General features: G+C 52.0%; 1 protein-coding gene and 1 long non-coding RNA gene across 2 annotated transcripts; both read left to right on the top strand.

Annotated features, from left to right (window-relative positions):
* The first annotated feature begins 2,303 nt into the window (after positions 1-2,303).
* Positions 2,304-3,676, top strand: LOC136014468 (uncharacterized). Its single transcript, XR_010612725.1, has 3 exons — positions 2,304-2,538; positions 2,675-2,798; positions 3,105-3,676. It is a non-coding gene; the product is annotated as an uncharacterized LOC136014468 (long non-coding RNA).
* A 3,299-nt stretch (positions 3,677-6,975) lies between these two features.
* MCM3 (minichromosome maintenance complex component 3) lies at positions 6,976-16,653 on the top strand. The gene is made up of 17 exons (XM_065681841.1): positions 6,976-7,271; positions 7,497-7,609; positions 8,107-8,315; positions 8,579-8,709; positions 9,164-9,402; positions 9,781-9,889; positions 10,599-10,752; positions 11,254-11,385; positions 11,834-12,042; positions 12,545-12,719; positions 12,925-13,051; positions 13,360-13,510; positions 13,679-13,819; positions 14,017-14,120; positions 14,475-14,557; positions 14,896-14,971; positions 15,208-16,653. Exons 1-17 carry the CDS (start codon positions 7,191-7,193, stop codon positions 15,404-15,406), a joined length of 2,433 nt encoding a protein of 810 aa, XP_065537913.1. The 5' UTR covers positions 6,976-7,190; the 3' UTR covers positions 15,407-16,653.
* Positions 16,654-20,010: the final 3,357 nt, after the last annotated feature.

The following is a 20,010-nucleotide window of genomic DNA, read 5'->3' as shown; positions in this document are numbered from 1 at the left end:
GTGGGGTGGGACATCCCTGCTGCAATATGCCCATTGCAACACTGCTGGGTTGCCTGCCCTTCTGTTTTGCTCCTATGAAAGGTTTTTCCCACATGTATCTTCATGGCATGTCCCAGGGCATGCTGGAGAAAGCCAAAGGGTATGGGATAACTGCTCTCTTGAGTAGGTGCTGAGAGCTTGTTCTGCACACCAAGCTTGGTGGCTGCTGTACGGTGAGACCTTTCTGATCACTGGGTTTATGACCTGCTCTTAGGTGACCTGTACCTTCCAAACTGTACCCTATAGTTAATCTCAGACCTATCCTTCTGCTCTGCAGTGCCTGTTACTCCCTATCTTTGACGTTTTACACACTGAAATGAATCACCCAGTTCTCTTCAAGGCAAAAGCCAGGTGTGGTTGTGTTTACTCCCAGCAGGCAGTTAAGACTAGGTTGTACCAGGCTAGGCTCTCCCTACACTTTACAGTCATCTGATATAATCCAAGCAGGCTTTGTGCCCCCAATCATATCCTGCATGCTTTAATTCCCCACAAAATATACACCAGAGAATCACAGAATGGCTTGTGTTGGAAGGGAACTCTAAAGGTGTATTGGGTTTGAGTGGCAAGGTTTTGGTACCAGGGGTGCTACAGGAGTGGCTTCTATGAGATGCTGCCAGAAGCTTCCCCCATGCTGACAGAGCCCATGCAGCTGGCTCCAAGGCAGACCCACCACTGGCCAAGGCTGAGCCCATCAGTGATGCTGGGAGCACCTCTGGGATAACATGTTAAGAAGGGGAACAAAATTATGCTGCGTAACAGCAGCTGGAAGAAATGAGTAAGAACATGTGACAGTTGCAGCCCTGCAGACATAAGGGTCAGTGCAGAAGGAGGGGAGAAGCTGCTCCAGGCACCAGAGCAGAGATTCCCCTGCAGCCTGTGGTGCAGCCCACGGTGGGACAGATTGTGCCCCACAGCCTGTGGAGGTCCACAGTTGTGCAGATATCCCCCTGCAGCCCATGAAGGACATGCAACACAAGGCCTATTCTTCCAGGCTGCAAATCAGCCATCCTCTTATTTTGGGTGCTTTGAATTATCACCCCAAAAGTCAAGCTCATTTTGGGCACTGGTGTCTCTCCTCACCAAGATGAATTCAAACACACAGTGTCCACATGGTGCTGCTCAGGAGGGACACACAGCTTCGCGCTGAAGACAACTGAGATTCAAAACACCAATACAGGGTACAGACAGTAGGACACGTTGCCTTTCCCCTGTATTTGCTTGTAATAAAGAATATTGATGTGTTGTTATCATAATTGGGTGAAATGAGAATTTTTCTGCATAATGTATTGGTGACAATTGAACTCCTTTCTGTTGCACAAGAACTGATGCTCATGGTTTGGCAAGTTCTAGCAAAGATTGTGCAGCTGAATAACACTGAGTATGGCATTAAAAATATCAGGTTTAGAGAAGATATAGACCTTCTTGGTTCAGAACAGTATCTCCAGCTAACAGGGCTCAGGAGGGAAAGTTCTTTGTGATCCCTAACTTTGATGCAGGCTGGGGTTTTTTATCTTCCTCCATAATGACACACACTGGTGACCGTCAGGGTGCTGGGTTACTTTAGTCCTTTGCAATTGTGTTGAATCCTGCTTATATGCTTTATATACCTAATAATCAGAAGAGAAACATCCCTGAAAGCCCTTACCAAGTCCGGCTCTTGCAATCACAGAGAAGCACTTGACACAGCTGAATTTGCCACCTTCCGCCACTTCCCCCATGTTGCACAAGGGGTATGTGGCAATTTGGGGTTAGGACTTCCCAGCCTCTTTGTTGTTTGCATGGGGCAGGGGGCCCATCGTGATGGTCAGATGGTGATTGCTAATGTGGCTTACACAAATTGCTGCAGCTTCCCGTCTTCCAAAGCTGGACATCACTCGCTGAAATGACCAGTGAATCCTGCCCTGTGGCTGAAAGCAGATCCTACAGATCCTGATGCAGCAGTGATGATGCTCTGCATACAGATGGGTCATTTCCAGGCTTGGAGGTGGAGAAAAAGAGGGGAAAAATTGCTAAAAAGGGAACTAGCTGTCACTGCCTTTAGTAACAGCCAGAGCTCACAAGAGCAGATGAGCAGACTGAAATAGCATCACCAGACCTCAGGCGTTCTGTATGTGGGCCCTTCAGGCTTCCCTGGGAACGCTGGGTTGCCCCATTGTGGAGCCACGCTCCCAGCAGCGCTCTCCAGAGCTTTGTTGATTGAGCCACTCCTCCAGTTTTGTTTGCCGGGGGAATTCATTCTTCATTATGCCTGGGAGCACGGCCTGTGTGGGTTTGCTGTGGTTTTAATTAATTGCTGTGTTTTTCTTCCCCGCAGTAGGGGAAGAGAATGAATTACCCGTGGGATCTGGGGAAGCTGTGCATCAGAAGCAGGACCACAGGAAGAATCCATGCTCCCATCGCTGTGTGAGCAGCATCTGGGAGGGAAGGCAGATCTCTGTGTGCCGGGCTCCTGCTCTGGGAATCAAGGAAGTGGCCACAATCCATCCTAACACTCTGAAGGTCAGAGTATGAACTTCTTACCCACTTCCCTGTGCTCTCCTGATGAGATTAAAGCAGCTCCCCATGCATTTATGTGAAGAAATTCCACTCATACACACTGACGGCTGTTTTCTGTGTTTTAATTCTCCACAACTAGATCAGTTTAAAGATTTACCAGAGTGCCTGGGAACAGCAAATACTTGACGAAAACGACGTCAGAAATGCCCATGCTGGGTGCAGATGCGATCGGGTGAAATGCTCCAGCCTATGTTAGGGAAAAGGTCAGATTAAAGGATTAAAGAAGGTTCCCCCAGCATTAAATTCTATGTCTTCCACATGTGGTCCTGAAGTGGTGAGAGTCAGGACAACTCTCCTCTTGCGAGAGTGTATTCCTTGGCTGGGGTTCAGTTCCTGCAACTGCAGCTGCAGGAGACACCAGCAAGGACAAACTCTTTTATCCCTTGAAAAACTAATATAAACATCCCATAGTCGAGTCTTGCTTCTCCACATTGTGTCAATTATAAAAAGTGACATTTTTTCATTCAAAACATCTCATTCCATGTTATTATCTTTCCATCTTATTACAGATATATTGGAAACCTCAACTCCAATGCGTTGCTGGATGATAAGGTGACCCTCCATGGAATTTGAGGTACTCTCCCCCCATTTTTGGAGCTGCAAATGAGCCACAAGCCTCTCCTCTGCCCTGCGTGGGTGAGATGAGGTTGCTGAGCATACAGGAAAGCTGATGGATGGCAACTTGAGCATTCAGCTGTGGCTTGAAGAGTGACTTTTAGTTGAACTAAGGGGAAAAGCCCACAATAAAACAGCCTTGGAGGGATCACAGGGTACCCACAAAGGGATCTCAGATACCAAGCACACACGCAGATGCTGACACACAGAGACGTGAGGAATGGAGGAGAAAATGCACCCTGTGAGGACCTGGGGTGTTACGGCCAGCACCCTGCAGCGCAGTTCACCGCTGGAAATTACTCCTGTGTTCACCTGTAATTCTCCTATTTCTCCGTGGGCTCTGCAGCCCGCTGTGTATTTAGATGCTTAATTCACCCGTGTGTTTTTCCAGTGCATAGAAGGTGCTAAATGACTCTGTGAACCTGCGCTGCAACCTCCAAGCACTGGGATGTGGCAGGAAGTGAATGCCTGGAGATCTTGGGCAGCCTCCTAGGGAGACCCAAGGGGCAGGGAAGGAGTCCACCTTGTCACTGTTGTCCTGGCGTTCTCCATCTCTCTCACAGAATCATGGAATGGTTCGGGTTGGAAGGGACATTAGAGCTCACCCAGTTCCAACACCCCTGCAACAGGCAGGGACACCTTCCACCAGACCAGGTTGCTCCAAGCCCTATCCAGCCTGGCGTTGAGCACTGCCAGCGATGGGGCAGCCACAGCTTCTCTGGACACCCTGTGCCAGGACCTCACCACCCTCACAGGGAAGAACTTCTGCCTAAGAGCTCATCTCAGCCTCCCCTCTGTCAGGTTAAAGCCATTCCCCCTCGTCCTGTCCCTACAGGCCCTTATCTAAAGCCCCTCTCCAGCTTTCTTGTAGCCCCTTCAGGCACTGGAGCTGCTCTAAGGTCTCCCCTTAAGGAGCCTTCTCTTCTCCAGGCTGAACAAGCCCAGCTCTCCATAGCTCTGTCCTCCCTGTCCTGACCTGCTCCAATTAATTATTCAGACAAGAGCCACAGCACAGCAGCAGTTGCTATAGGGTGCTGACATGAATAACAACAGGCAGCTATTTTTATCCCTAACTCTTGTTACCTTGCAGTCAGGAGCAATGGGTCCCTGCCAGCTCTCCTCACACAGAGCTCACTCTCTTTGTCAGGAGGAGCACTGCAGCGATTTATAGTGTCTTTATGGGCTGGGATTCATTCTGACCGACTAAATATAGGTCAGATCTATGTGCCTGAATCCCGCCCTGGTACCACTCCGTGCACTGCCAGCTGCACTCACAGGTCACTTTGCATCCATATTTTATTTTTCCAAAACCCGTTTTTCTTCCATCTATATTTCATATGCCATAAAGCATGTAGACTGTGTTCATTGCTAGATTTAATAGTCTGTCTACTGCAGAGAGAGGAAAAATGTTTCAGAGTTGAAGTCTCATGGTGGGTTCTGACAATTTATATAGGATACATTACATTTCCTTTTGGAACTCACGAAGACTGATTCCTCCAGCCAGTTTATCCTTCCAGTGCCCAAAGGGGCCAACAAAAAAGCAGGAGAGGGACTTTTGACAAGGGCCTGCAGGGACAGGCCAAGGGGGAATGGCTTTAACCTGACAGAGGGGAGACTGAGATGAGATCTGAGGCAGAAGTTCTTCCCTGTGAGGGTGCTGAGGCCCTGGCACAGGGTGCCCAGAGAAGCTGTGGCTGCCCCATCCCTGGCAGTGTTCAAGGCCAGGCTGGACAGGGCTCGGAGCAACCTGGTCTGGTGGAAGGTGTCCCTGCCTGTGGCAGGGGGCTTGAACTGGATGAGCTTTAAGGTCTCTTCCAACCTGAACCAGGCTGTGATTCTATGATTTATACCCTTACAGCTGGTGTGCCAAGTTAAGTATCTTGTCACAACCCCAGTGAGTGTGGCATGGGCACACCAAAGCCTTTCTCCATTCACTCCTCCTCGTTCTGCTCCCACTTGTGCCAGCTGCAATGAAAATGGGAAATCTCCAGAAAATCAGGGGAAGGGGGGGGGGATTTGAGGGACTTCTGAAGTTGAATGGGTGCTGCTGAGAGCGCAGAGCCTGTTCTGGCTGCAGGGATCATCTCTGGTGCCAGCAGAACAATCTGGGAGATTAAAAAGTCTCCAAACCAACAAGCAAAAGCAGCAAAACAAAAGCTTTCTCTAGAGGTTTATTTTTTTCTATTTTTAAGCAAGGTTTAGAGAAATGTTTTTAAGGAACACCAAAATCCTTTTTAAGGGGGAGCAGCTGTTTCCCAGACACCATTGCTGTCTCTGCTTTCCTTTGATTTGGGCCTGTATCATCTCTCCGAAGACACATCCCAAATCCTCTTTTTTATTGCAAACACCACAGGACCTGCTGCTTTTGTATCTTCAGCCCCAAATTCATGGGCTTGCACTGGCTCACATAAAAAAGTGACACCCAGCCTGTATGCTTTGGGGTAAAAACACACAGAAAGGGGCTCCCCAAATGCAATATAGAATCAATCCGAGAATCCCAGGTTGGAAGGGACCTCAGGGATCATCTGGTCCAGCTTCTCAAGGTAAAGCGTGACCTCGACCGGATGGCCCAAAACCCTGTCCAGCCAAAGCTTAACAGTGTCCAATGATGGGCAGTCCACTACAGAATCACAGAATCACAGAATCCCAAGGGTTGGAAGGGACCTAAAAAGATCATCTAGTCCAACCCCCCTGCAAGAGCAGGGTAGCCTACAGTACATCACACAGGAACTTGTCCAGGCGGGCCTTGAATATCTCCAGTGTAGGAGACTCCACAACCCCCCTGGGCAACCTGTTCCAGTGCTCTGTCACTCTTACAGTAAAGAAGTTCTTCCTGATGTTAACGTGGAACTTCCTATGTTCCAGTTTACACCCATTGCCCCTTGTCCTATCACTGGATATCACTGAAAAAAGCCTACTTCCCTGAGGAGATTATTCCAGTGGCTGATTGCTCTCGTTGTGAAAAATTCTCCATTTGGAATCTCCCCAGAATTCACTTGTGCCCATCACCCCTCTTCTTTTCCATCAACTCCTGGTAAAAAGGGAGCCTCCATCCTCCTTGTAGACACCCTTTAAATACTGGGACATGAGGATAAGGTCTCCCCTGAGCCTTCTTGCCTCTAGGCTGAACAAGCCCTGCTGTCTCAGCCTTAACTCACACGGCTGCCCAGTACTTGGATCATCTTTGCAGCCCTTCTCTGGACCCTCTGCATATGCGGCATGGCCGCATCTTTTCACTACAGCGGGTACCAAACCTGAAGGCAGTATTCCGAGCATTGCCTGACACGCGCCTGGACAGAGTGGGAAATAGGAAAATATAATAGGAAAATTAAAAAGGGTGGGGGAGGGGGATATTTTAACTTTCGTTGTTGTTTTTTAACGAAATGGTTATTTTCAGCCGGCTGGTGACGTCCAAGGGTGGGAGCTGGGGACCGGACCGGACCGGACCGGATCGGATCGGGTCGGATCGGATCGGATCGGATCGGATCGGATCGGATCGGACCGGACCGGACCGGACCGGACCGCCCCCTCGGGGCCCACAGCTCCGATCCCGCCCGCGCTCCCTGCGCCGGCCCCTTCCAGCGCCAGCGCATGAAGTTCGGATCCACCCCTCCTACCTCCCGCTAGCCCCGCCCCTCCGCGCACTGATAGGTTGGCTCTCCTGCGCGTCATTCACGCCAACCCTATCGCTGCCCCATTGGCTGGCTCTGGGTTGCGATGGCCAATGAGAAGCTCCGCAGGGCGGGAGGGGGGGTGGAACTCCAGTTGTGTGGCGGGAAAGGCTCCTGTGTTTGGCGCCAACTGGGAGTGCGGCGGCTGCGCCGGGGACTCGGGTCACGTTAACGGGGTCGCGGGCGCTGCTGTGGCCGGTCCGGCTGCCCTCGGCTCCCCTCGGCTCCCCCCGGCTCCCCCCGGCTCTCCCCGGCTCCTCCCGGCTCCTCTCCGGCTTCCGCCCCCGGCGTCCCGGAGCGGTCGGCAGCATGGCAGCGGCGCCGGGCGTGCTGGAGGACGCGGAGCTGCGGGAAGCGCAGCGCGACTACCTCGATTTCCTGGACGATGAGGTGAGCCCGGGAGCGCGGCTGCGCCGGGAGTTCCCCCTGTTCCCCGGGGCTCGGGAGCATCTGGGCCCTATGCTCCTTTCCCCCCCCCCCCCCCGGTTTGTTCCGTGGGGCTAAAGCGAATCGCGCTCCGTAGGAATCGGCTCCTGGGAGGGGTGTGTGTGTCTCTGACAGGCGGTGATGCAAAGTGTGTTGCTTCTTGGGTGTCTCCCCCCACCCCTCTTGCAGGAAGACCAAGGGATTTACTCCAGCAAGGTCCGGGAAATGATCAGCGACAACCAGTACCGCCTCCTTGTCAGCATCAACGACCTGCGCCGGAAGAACGAGAAGAGGGCCAACCGGTTGGTGTGGGGCACTGGGCTTCCCTTCAGCACCCTGCCCCAGGCACACTTTCAGAGATCGAGCCCTGGTGTTGCAGGTCTTTTGTGTCAAGGAGGGGCCAAACCCTGCCCTGTGCACCAGGTCTCATGTAAAAGGTGGACCTGCTCTTAACCCCCTTCCCTTCCAAGCTTGCAAACCCGTGACTCGGCACTCATCTTTTGCAGTAACTTGGGGTTGATTGTATGACATCAGTCATCTCCTTTGTTAGGATGCTTGGGGATATTTTGGAGCAGGCTTGCCAGTGTGCTTGGGAACACGTGAGATTTTTCATATGTGGTTGGGTTTGTTCAGCTCCTGGCTGTTGGTGGCAGCAGATCTGACACGGAGCTATAATGGCCTTTGGGTTTTTTGACCTCGTGCTCCTTTAAACTTTTGGAGCACATGGAGGCATGGGATAAGCGTTAAGGAGGGCAGCAGAAGGGGCTGATCAGTCTGCATCGTTGCCTCCCTCTTGCAGGCTCTTGAACAATGCCTTTGGGGAGCTGGTAGCTTTCCAGCGTGCCTTAAAGGATTTTGTTGCCTCTGTTGATGCCACCTATGCCAAGCAGTTCGAAGACTTCTACATCGGGCTGGAGGGCAGCTTCGGCTCCAAGCACGTGTCGCCGCGGACGCTGACAGCCTGTTTCCTTAGCTGCATTGTCTGTGTGGAGGGCATCGTGACCAAATGTGAGACCGGGGGAGACCCAGGGGCTTTGGGGGTTCTGGGTCCTGGTGTTCACTGTGGAGGGGCTGGAGACCACTAAGAGCTGGGATGCACCCTGGCAACCTGAGTGAAGGGAACAGGGGGCTTGGCAGGAGGTCTTGAGTGTTGGGGTGGTGGTTGGGCTCAAGCAGGTGCTGGCCGTGGTTGGCAGTTCAGTGTTGGGGACTGTCTGCAGGCAGAGGGCTGGGGTATCCCTGCCTCTAACTCCTCATTCTCCCAACCTCAGGCTCTCTGGTTCGTCCAAAGATTGTCCGGAGTGTCCATTATTGCCCAGCTACCAAGAAGACTATTGAGCGCCGATACACGGACATGACCTCCCTGGATGCTTTCCCATCCAGCTCCATCTACCCTACGAAGGTAAGGTGAAGTAGCCTTGTGGGGAGCATCAGCTTCTCTGGGACAGAGAATGCGTCAGCTCTGAGCCCAGGGCTCAAATCCTTGTGCATCCCTTCTCCCTCTGCCAACAACATCAAATGTGTGAAAGTCCCAGAGAGCTACTAGGAACAGGTGAAGAACCTCCACTGAACACAAGGCCACCAATCCCACTAGTTCAGTGTTACTTATGATCATCATTCTGCTGTCGCATGGCTTCTTGGGGGTTGTCAGCCAGACTTGTGGTTCTTGGGACCCAGGTCAGTATGGGCATGCCTGTGCTGTCCTGGAGGGTGTATGCACCTTGGGTGGAGGATTTGCTGTGTGTTTGGGAATGGAGGAAGGTTAACCTGAGCTTTGTCCCCATCGTTGGATGTCTCAAGGCTGGATGTGTTACTGAAAACTGGTCCTAGTCTCTTTATTCGGATTCCTCCTCTAGGATGAAGAGAATAACCCCCTGGAGACCGAGTTTGGCCTCTCGGTCTACAAGGACCATCAGACCATCACCATCCAGGAGATGCCTGAGAAGGCACCCGCAGGTCAGCTGCCGCGCTCAGTGGATGTTGTTCTGGATGATGACCTGGTGGACAAGGTGAAACCTGGAGACCGTGTCCAGGTGGTGGGGACATACCGCTGCCTGCCAGGAAAGAAAGGGGGTTACACATCAGGGACTTTCAGGTGAGCCTTTGTCTGTCTCGGCCTCAGCCCTCCCACCCTTTCTAGTTGGGTCACATCCCTGGAAGCTGAGATCTAGCACAGGTGGGTGGCCATCACAGAGCTGGGCCAGACATTGGCTTAAATCACTTGGCAGTGGTTTGCTTCCTAGCATCAGTATGTAGCTGTGAGCTCCAGCTGTATGCAGAGGGGTTTGGATGCTTTTAAAGATGTTTCATTGATGGCCTGATGCAGTGGGCTACAGCTCTTGAAACTTTCCAGCTTCCTCCAGGACTTCCCAGAGTAAATGATGGCCCTGTGGAAGTTCCTGCTGTGTTGTTACTGTGACCCATAGGCTCTGTGGGGTTTGCAGACCTGATCATGGCTGTGTCCCTTCTCCAGGACTATCCTCATTGCCTGCCATGTGAAGCAGATGAACAAAGATGTCCGGCCTCTCTACTCTGCCTCTGATGTGGCCAAGATCAAGAGATTCAGCAAGAGTCACTCCAAGGTATTTAAGCCTTACATCTAGAAGGCAGGCTTGTATTGGAGCATGGGGTTTCAGTTAGCAGCTTTAAGTCTTGGCATGTGGCTGAGGAGATGCCTTACTGGGTTGCAAGTAACTCTTCAACCCTGTTAGCAATGTTGCTGGATTTTCCACTCACTTTCTTTGCAGTTTCTGCTTAGGCTTTGATCAGGTCCTGGAGTTGTTTTCTTGTTGCTTCTGTTCTGTTAACAGAGTATCCTTGCTGCCTGCGGGTAGCACTGCTGTGCGTAGCTGTTGAGACAGAGATTGGTCTGTGTTGTGCTGTCCTGACCCCGTCAGCTTGTTGCCAGGGAATTTCCTCTGTAGGAGAAACACCTCTCTCTTTTCCTCTTCAGACCCCAAACCAGAATGAGATAAGGAAGTCTGCTCCAGCCTGGCCCTATGCGCAGACGTTTGCTTTGTATCATGGAGAGGAGAGAGCCTTGCTTTCACAGGGGTTGCTGCTTCCAGTGCTTGCTTGGGTGACTGTGACAGGATGCTCTAGAGCTTCAGAGTCCCATTGAAACAAAACTGGCCAGTGGTCTTCTCCTTTCTAAGTAATTTTCATTCATATGGTTCCAAGATTAGGAATAAGCGCCATTTTTGTGCTGAAATGAACTTGTGGAGTATTGCTCCTTGTTCTTATTTGCTACAGTCCATGTGATGGGCCGTGCTTTGCCTTTTTTGCCTTTAGGATATCTTTAATCAGCTGGCGAAATCCCTGGCTCCCAGCATCCATGGGCACGAGTACATCAAGAAGGCCCTTCTCTGCATGCTGCTCGGAGGGGTGGAGAAGGTCCTGGAGAATGGGACCCGCATCCGAGGAGACATCAACATCTTGCTGATAGGTCTGGAAGGGCGAGGCAGAGGCACCCTCAGATGGTGGTGTGGGGGAGTTCCATAGAGGAATTGAGGTTAGGTGGAACCTCTGGAGGTCTCACATACACAGGGCAGAGCTGGTGTCACTGGTACGTCAGATTGCTTTGGTACTTGCCCAGTTGATTTTGAGCATCTCCAGGGATTGGATCCTCTGTCTTCTGTGGGCCACTGTCCCAGTGTTTGACCACCATCAAGGAGATCTCTTTTTCTTCTACCATCCAATTGAGATTTCCTGTGTTCCAAATTGTGCCCAGTGTCTCTGGTCCTATCACCATGCACCTTTCAACTCTAGCACCATCTTCTCTATTTCCTCCCACTGGGTTATTGAGAAGGCAAGAAGATCATCTGATGGTCTTGTTTTCTGAAGACTGAACAAACTGCCTTCTGCCCCCTTCCCTCCCCACCAGCCCCAGGCTGGACACGGTATCCAGGCAATGTGTGGTTATTAAACATGAACTTCTCCGTTTCAGGAGACCCTTCTGTTGCCAAGTCTCAGCTGCTGCGGTACGTGCTCTGCACCGCGCCCCGCGCCATCGCCACCACCGGCAGAGGCTCCTCTGGCGTTGGCCTGACTGCTGCTGTCACCACAGACCAAGAAACCGGTGAGGAATGGGCTGGTTCCTGAGGGAGCTGTCAGAGGGATGGCTGTTAACACCTGGGAAGGACTCTTAGATCCATGGCTGCGGTACTGTAGCGATGCTGCAGGAGGACTTGCTCCATCCAGAAGCTTTGTGGCAATGTTCGTTGTATTTGGGGGTATCTTCTCTCCCTCTGTTAAGTGGTAGCCTTCTCTGCTCCTACTTGGTGCACTCCCTGTGAGGGCTAGCAACAGCCTGGATCATCTTCTTCCTCATGTGTTTACTCTGCATCCTACGTGTTCTCCTCCTGCTGTCAAGTTGTTTAGGAGATGGGCAGCCTTGCAGGGTGCTGCTGCTCTTTGAGGCTTAGCTTGGTCACAGGGTTAGAGCTGTGGTGGAGGGGACAGCAGGGCAGGAGATGTGCGGGGCTGCTGAATGGTGATGACCCTCTCTTTCTCCTCCTCCACCCCAGGTGAACGGCGCCTGGAAGCAGGGGCCATGGTGCTGGCTGATCGGGGGGTGGTATGCATTGATGAGTTCGACAAGATGTCCGATATTGACCGCACAGCCATCCATGAGGTGATGGAGCAGGGCCGCGTCACCATCGCCAAGGCTGGCATCCATGCCCGCCTCAACTCCCGCTGCAGTGTCCTGGCGGCAGCCAACCCTGTCTACGGCCGGGTGAGTGCTGCTATTTGCTGGTCCCCTCCATGGGGAAAGATGCTGGGAGCCATCTCGGTGGAGGAGACAGTTGGTAAAAGCCAAAAGTTTCAGCCAAAGCCAGTGACTTGATTCTTGCTGGGACTGGGATCCAGGGGGGCAGTGACGATGCGGTAGATTTGGTCTCTTGCTGCTCGTGGCTCTCCTGGAGGAGAGACTGGCTTATGAGGTTTGTCACCCCAGCTCAGTTCTGCCTGTGTGTCTCAGGGCAGCCAAGTGGACCCTCATCCTGGTGATGAGCCCTAGTCTTGGTGTCTGATCTGGGATCACAAGAAATACATGTTTTCCTTCAAGGATGGGGAAAAGAGGTCTTGCTGCTGCAGCAGGCTGGGTTTAGTGTGGTGTCCAACTGCCTGGACATCCATCCTTTAAGGCCTGGCCTGAGGAGCTCCTCCCAGCCTTACTGACAGTCAAGACTTATCCATGAAGGTCTCCTGTAACACCTCATACTGTCCTATTGCAGTATGACCAGTACAAGACACCTATGGAGAACATCGGCCTGCAGGACTCCTTGCTCTCCCGCTTTGACCTACTCTTCATTGTGCTGGACCAGATGGACTCCGAGGAGGACAGGGAGATCTCGGACCATGTCCTGCGGATGCACCGCTACCGCAAACCCAATGAGCAGGATGGGGATGGTGAGTTGCTTGTGACTGCAATCTCCTTGCTGCCCAATCCTGTCCTTCCTTGCTGGAACGACACCTTGGTGTCACCCTGTGGTGGCAGCTCTTAAGGTTCAGCATCCCTGGTTTATTGAGCACTGCTTTTGGTGGCTCTTCGAAGCTGATTCAGAGGATCTGCTTCAGAGGCTAAAAGCCCATTCTCTGTGACTCTCCCCTCCAGCCATGCCCCTAGGCAGTGCTGTGGAAATCCTGGCTACAGAGGACCCCGACTTTGCGCAGGAGGAGGAACAGGAACTCCAAGTGTACGAGAAATACAATGACCTCCTGCACGGGCCCCACCGCCGCAAGTGAGTCCTTCATCCCACATCCCCTAAAGCACTTTGTGGCTTCCAGCATTGTGAATTGATGTGTTTGGCTTGGGTATCCAGGCAGTGGCTTGTAGCTGGTGCCAGAGATGCTTCAGATGGCCCATGGGGAGGTACACGCTCAGGATACCAAGGGAGCCCTGCTCTAGGCTTGATCTCATGCCAGGCAGGTGGGGAACATCTGGAGCCAATTCCTCACACACATAGATGCCTGTGAAGGATAAACAGTGGGAAGCCCTCTTCCGCAAGCACCCTTTGCCCATTCTCACTGTGGAGGTCATTCCCTGCAGGGAGAAGTTTGTCAGCATGGAGTTCATGAGGAAGTACATCCATGTAGCAAAGATGATTAAGCCTGTCTTGACCGAGGAGTCAGCGAGCTATATAGCAGAGGAGTATGCCCACCTGCGCAGCCAGGAGCAGATAAACTCGGACATCGCCATGGTGAGCCCTGAGAGCAGCTCCGCCTCAGACCAGGAGGAGGGAAACAGAGGCACGGGCTCCCCTCTCTCATTACAGGTGTTTTCCACCCTGGACATGATGCATCTCAGTAAAGTGGGATGCTGAGGTGGGGTCAGCCCTGCAGAGACACCTCTCTCTGTCTCTCCCCAGACCTCCCCTGTCACAGCTCGTACCCTGGAGACCCTTATCCGCCTCTCCACGGCCCATGCCAAGGCCAGGATGAACAAAACTGTTGATCTGCAGGATGCTGAGGCAGCTTTGGAGCTGGTGCAGTTTGCCTACTTCAAAAAGGTAGGGGGAAGGTGTCCCTTGGCTCTTTCGGGTCCTGAAACTGTCATTGTAAAGGCTGGGTTTGGTGGGCTGCTGGTGAGGTCCTTTCCTGGTGATAGTCTGGGATGAGGCCACCATAGTGTGATCTTGGGGGTTGGTCCCCTACAAGCAGCTTGAGTGGAAAAGGGTTGTGAGTCCGTCCCGTCTGTGCCACACAGGTGCTGGAGAAGGAGAAGAAGCGCAAAAAGCATGCAGAGGATGACTCGGAGACCGAGAAGGAGGATGAGGAGTCACAGCCCAAGGAGGAGCGCAGGACGAGGAGGTAGGAGTCAGAGTAAGGGTAGGGGTGTCATGCATGGGGCACCAGCCTCTTCTGATGTTGCAGCAGGCAGTGCTGGCCTCGGGGAAGTACTCCACTGTCTAGTGGATCACCCCCAGTTTGTAACAGAGGGACATCCTTATTGATAAGGAACTGGCTGGATGGCCATGTCCGATGGGTTGCAGTCAGTGGACATCAGGAATGAGTGGTGTCTCTCAGGGGTCGGTGCTGGAACCAATACTATTTAATACCTGTGCAAACCTCATGAAGTTCAGCAAGGCCAAGTGCCAGGCCTGCACCTGGGTTGGGGTGATCTCCAGTACCAGTGCAGGAGAGACATCTTCTTCCCCTACCCAGGAGAAAGAAGGCACGCACAGGGGAAGAGGGGGACTCCTATGACCCATACGATTTCAGTGATGCCGAGGAGGAGATGCCAGAAGGTGAGTCCTTGGGGTTTCTCAAGTGCCACTTGGGTCTTGAGGGTGCTGATGCCTTCTACCCTGCTCGTCTGCCCATCCTGGAGTCATTCATGGTCCATGGTGTGGCACCATGCAGCCCCACAGATAAAGATGAGTCTTTGTTTTAAACCATCCATGGCCATGTGGGACAGGAGAGTTGGTATTGCTGGTTAATTTGATGTCCACTTCCAAACTGCTGCAGAAGTAACAATGTTGTGAAGGAGTTTGGCATTGCCCACTTCATCCCAAGGCCAAGTGCTTTTGCTCTCTGGGTGCTTGGACTCCAGGCAGGTTGAAGGTAACTGTTCCTTCTACTCCAGTTCAGGCACACGCTCCAAAGACACCCGAAGCCTCAGCTGCTGGCGAGGCCAAGAAGCCGGAGCTGGCTGAGCCGAGGTGAGTAGGGGCTGGAGGAGGTACCTATCTCTGCATGGTCCACCCCACCTGGTGGGTCCAAGTTGCTGCCCAGTGATGGGGATGCATCTGTTCTGAGTGCTTCTGGCTCTGTTCTTGGCTTTCCTGCTGGGTGCTGCTTCTGGAATGGGAAAGGGCTGAGGCATCCCTGAGGGAATGAAGGGGAAGGACTTGTGTGAGTGCATCTCGAAGGGTTAATGTTCACCTTTGCTGACCAGGTTGAAGGCGTTCAAGGCTCGTCTCCTGGAGGTTTTCAAGGCTTCCCATGCCCAGTCTGTGGGTCTGAAGAACATGATGGAGTCCATCAACCACGACAACCCTGAGCCCTTCTCGCAGGATGAGGTGAAGGTGGCGTTGGCCCACATGCAAGATGACAACCAGATCATGGTGTCTGATGACATTATCTTCTTAATCTGAGCATCTAGGTGGAAGAACCCAAATTGTTATGGACTGTCAGTCTGGGGACTCTTTGTGCTTGCCTTTAACTCTCTCCTGAATGCTTCCTCTGGCTGAGCTGAACTTTGGGGAGCTCAAGTGTGTGCACTTTACAGTCCTCTGTCATTGCTGACACCGAAAGAAGCCATGAGCTCTGGGAGCTCTCTTACTGTTGCTGTCTTCAGACTGGCTTATTTGTGAAGAGGTTTGTTTCTGCAAGAGCCAAGAGGAAAAACTTAGGTGCAGAGTACCAGTGTTTTTAATGTATCGTGTTTATCTTTGGTGGTAATAGTTCCAGCCTTTGAATAAAAAAATACAGGTTTAGGAATCCAACATTGAGTACCAGTGGTGGTAAGAAGCAGTATGAGAGCTCCGCTGTTAGTAGTGAAGCTTTTATCTTTCCTCTTTCTTTCCTCTTTTTTTCCTCTTTTTCCCCAGCTGTATAGCCCAGACCTGCTTGTCTCACAAGCAGAGATGCCTGACGCCTGTCCTGTTGGCTGTGACCAACCTCTTACCCTGCTCTTCCTACCCATCTTGTGGAGGGTGATTTCTGACATTGGAGGGGTCAAGTATAATCTGACCTGCTGTTTCACAGCCCTGCTGGGAGTTTTGGCTCTAAGTGGCTGGGAAGGACCTGAAATGCTCAGAGCTGCCCATAGGCTATATCACTGGTACAGATGGATTTGGCCTCCAGCCTGGGATTGTGCCTGTATGACCACCACCAATGGAAACCACCTGTAGTAAAGAAAGGCCAGAGCTATGGGCCCTGGGTCTTGCATCTCCCATATGTCCTCATGGCTGAGCTCTGGAAGGTAACCACAAACTACTGAAGACAGTAAAAGCTTTCCCTTCCCCGTGGGGGATTTGCTGAACTGTCTTGCTCTCTGGGAACACAGAGGTGACTGCTGCTTGGGAAAAGGCTGTTCCTAGAAACCAGCAGGTTCCCATGGCTGGGATGGGTTTTAGGAAAAGCTGAACACACAGACCAATGTTGACTGCTTGTGGTGCCAGAGCTGCCGAAGGTCTGGGGTTATCTTTCAATTGCCTTTTTATTGCTTCTTTTCTTATCCTGATGAGTTTGAGGTCGAGCTTTGGAGGAGATCCCCAAGCTGCACAGGCTGTTTGCTGTTGTCACTGCCCGTCTCTGGACATCTGCCCAGTTCATGTGCACTTATTTCTGGATGGCTTAACTGATTTGAATGATAAAAGTGTCTAGTGTTTGTCCCATGGCTTGCTGCTTACTTTGATTTAAACTGTTCCTACTTCTAGGGATACAGCTATAGTCTTTCGGGGACCTGGGCTGCTGTGGAAAGCCTTCAGCCAGCTGCCTGCCCCTTTGGGCTCAGGGACCGTGTTGGCACATCCACCACAGTGCCTTTGACTTGCGCTTGCAGAAGTTCCCTTTGAGTGGATGGGTAATAAACATGGGCAGCTCCTGCCTCTCCCACTGCAGCTACGTGCTCTGGTGCCTAAGGAAGACTTGGTAGCATCTTATTGCACAGGGCATGGGGATGGTTTAGTGAGAGGTGTCCCTGTCCATGGCAGGGGGGTTGGAACTAGATGATCTTGAGGTCCTTTCCAACCCTAACTATTCTATGATTCTATGATTCTATTTGTCTTCTCCGAATTACAAAAGCCTGATCTCTGACCTCCCCTCATCCAACACAGCTGTGACAACTAATTTTCAGGCTTGGAGGGGATTTTACATGTTTACAGCCTTCTAAAGAGCCCATTGAACTAATACAGTGACCTCAGGCCTACAGCCAGTGTGTGGCTCATAAAACTGCCAAGACCGGCGAAGGTGAGTTGAGCACACAAGGTCAGAGTTGTCCTGGGTCAGTGGTTTTATTACGCAGCTCTGGTCTGAGCTTTGTGGGACTGGGCAGGAAGCTGAGCCAGCAGGCTCTGCTCCTGCATGGCCACCACTGTGCTGGCTCCATGCTGCAGAGCCCCTGGGCAGGAGCAATGTGCCGAGTGTACCCAGGTGCCTTCTCCAAGGTGTAGGTGGTGTTTTCTTACCAACTTATTAATGGGCAAAGGAACCAACATTTTCCTTCTGGAAAGGTGCCTGGGTGCTTACAAAAAGCTCCCTGGTAGTAGCTGCAGCTCTGACATTGCGTTGCTGTAGGAGTAAGGACACTGTAAGCTCCTTCCTAGAATCATAGAATCATAGAATAGTTAGGGTTGGAAAGGACCTCAAGATCATCCAGTTCCAACCCCCCTGCCACGGGCAGGGACACCTCACACTAAACCATCCCACACAAGGCTTCACCCAACCTGGCCTTGAACACTGTCAGGGATGGAGCACTCACAACCTCCCTGGGCAACCCATTCCAGTGTCTCAGCACCCTAACAGGAAAGAATTTCCTCCTTATATCCAATCTAAACTTCCCCTGTTTAAGTTTTAACCTGTTCCCCCTCCTGTCACTACAATCCCTGACGAAGAGACCCTCCCCAGCATCCCTATAGGCCCCCTTCAGATACTGGAAGGCTGCTATTAGGTCTCCATGCAGCCTTCTCTTCTCCAGGCTGAACAGCCCCAACTTCCTCAGCCTGTCTTCATACGGGAGGTGCTCCAGTCCCCTGATCATCCTCATGGCCCTCCTCTGGACTTGTTCCAGCAGTTCCATGTCTTTTTTATGTTGAGGACACCAGAACTGCACACAATACTCCAGGTGAGGTCTCTCAAGAGCAGAGTAGAGGGGCAGGATCACCTCCTTCGACCTGCTGGTCACACTCCTTTTGATGCAGCCCAGGATACGGTTGGCTTTTCTGGGCTGCGAGCGCACACTGAAGCCGGCTCATGTTCATTTTCTCATCGACCAGCACCCCCAAGTCCTTCTCTGCAGGGCTGCTCTGAATCTCTTCTCTGCCCAATCTGTAGCTGTGCCTGGGATTGCTCCGACCCAGGTGTAGGACCCTGCACTTATCGTCTTTCGGAGGCTGTTCCTCGCAGGTCCCAGCAGGTAGCGGTGAAGTCATTTGATAGTTTTTGGAGCCATGTCATCTCTGTTTTCCCTGTCCTTAGAGATGGGGCACCGCTAATGTTGCATTCCCCATGATAAGACACCAGGAGGAGCTCTAGGGCAGGGAAATCTAGTTCATTTCACCATGCATGGGATGGTAGCTCTGTACGTTTCCTGTGAGCCGGTGGCCACCGCAGCATATATAGAATCACAGACCGGTTTGCGTTGGAAGCGACCTTAAAGCTCACCCAGTTCCAACCCCCTGCCACAGGCAGGGACACCTTCCACTAGACCAGGTTGCTCCAAGCCCCATCCAACCTGGCCTTGAGCACTGCCAGGGATGGGGCAGCCACAGCTTCTCTGGGCACCCTGTGCCAGGGCCTCACCACCCTCACAGGGAAGAACTTCTGCCTAAGAGCTCATCTCAGTCTCCCCTCTGTCTGTTTAAAGCCATTCCCCCTTGTCCTGTCCCTGCAGGCCCACATAAACATTCCCTTTATGTTCTCATCTATTTTGCATGTTTTACCTAAGAAGTCAGGACAACCTGGTCTAGTGGAACGTGTCCCTGCTGTGGGAGGGGGGTTGTAACCGTGCTATGATTTTATGATGAGCTTCAGCTCCCACTGGGGAATGGTGAGTGTGCAACCTCTCTTGAGGGACATCATGCTCCTTTTGAGATTAAAAATCACACTTAATAAAAATGATTTGGGGAATCCAATATTGGCAAGTTAAGTGTTTGTTCTTACATGTTTAGCCTGGAGAAGAGAAGGCTGCATGGAGACCTCATAGCAGCCTTCTAGTATCTGAAGGGGTCCTATAGGGATGCTGGGGAGTAACTCTTCATTAGGGACTGTAGTGATAGGACAAGGGGTAACGGGTTCAAACTTCAACAGGGGAAGTTTAGATTGGATATAAGGAGGAAATTCTTTCCTGTTAGGGTGATGAGGCACTGGAATCGGTTGCCCAGGGAAGTTGTGAGTGCTCCATCCCTGGCAGTGCACAAGACCAGGTTGCACAGAGCCTTGGGTGACATGGTCTAGTGTGAGGTGTCCCTGCCCATGGCAGGGTGCTTGGAACTGGATGATCTTAAGGTCCTTTCCAACCCTAACTCTTCTATGATTCTATGTTGCCTGTTGCCTCCTCTCAAACCTGGTTTCATCCCTGCTGCATGAAAGTGAGGAGACCCAGTTCTGGCCCCAATCCTGTTTTGAGTTGTGTGAACCAATACAGAGAGCCTTCCCTTGTGCATCACCCATTGCCCACCTTATCTGTTGTGCCATCAGGACTTGGCCATGTGCAGAGATGTGAATGGAAGAGATGGATGGCAGAGATGTTTCCCTGGTACTTTATTTAGCACACTGCACCTTATTATATTTCTCAACTCCTTTATTCCTCCTACTCTCTCTAGGCCTATTGATGCTACACATTAAAAGTCCTGTTTATCTGCCTGCTGTGGGATGGGTGAGCACCCAGACTGCAGGGCCTAGGGGTGAAATCCCCATGCCAGGACCATCAGTGTCACCTAATCCCTGCTTCCTACTTAACCCACAGCTCCAGCCAAAGTGTGAAGCTGAGCCAAGGTGGCAGCCAAAAGTGAGGTTTTGCCCATTGTAGCCATGT

Source organism: Lathamus discolor, chromosome 5 (assembly GCF_037157495.1).
Source record: "Lathamus discolor isolate bLatDis1 chromosome 5, bLatDis1.hap1, whole genome shotgun sequence".
NCBI classification, from domain to species: Eukaryota; Metazoa; Chordata; class Aves; order Psittaciformes; family Psittacidae; genus Lathamus; species Lathamus discolor.
This window is presented reverse-complemented; position numbering and strand designations above follow the sequence as displayed.

What these genes read in the sequence shown, in the direction of transcription:
- MCM3 (XM_065681841.1), top strand. Translation starts at nt 7,191, where the DNA reads ATGGCAGCGGCGCCGGGCGTGCTGGAGGACGCGGAGCTGCGGGAAGCG. An exon ending in AACGAGAAGAGGGCCAACCG is followed by an intron (nt 7,610 to 8,106) that starts GTTGGTGTGGGG and finishes TCCCTCTTGCAG; the next exon opens with GCTCTTGAACAATGCCTTTG. An exon ending in CATCAACATCTTGCTGATAG is followed by an intron (nt 10,753 to 11,253) that starts GTCTGGAAGGGC and finishes TCTCCGTTTCAG; the next exon opens with GAGACCCTTCTGTTGCCAAG.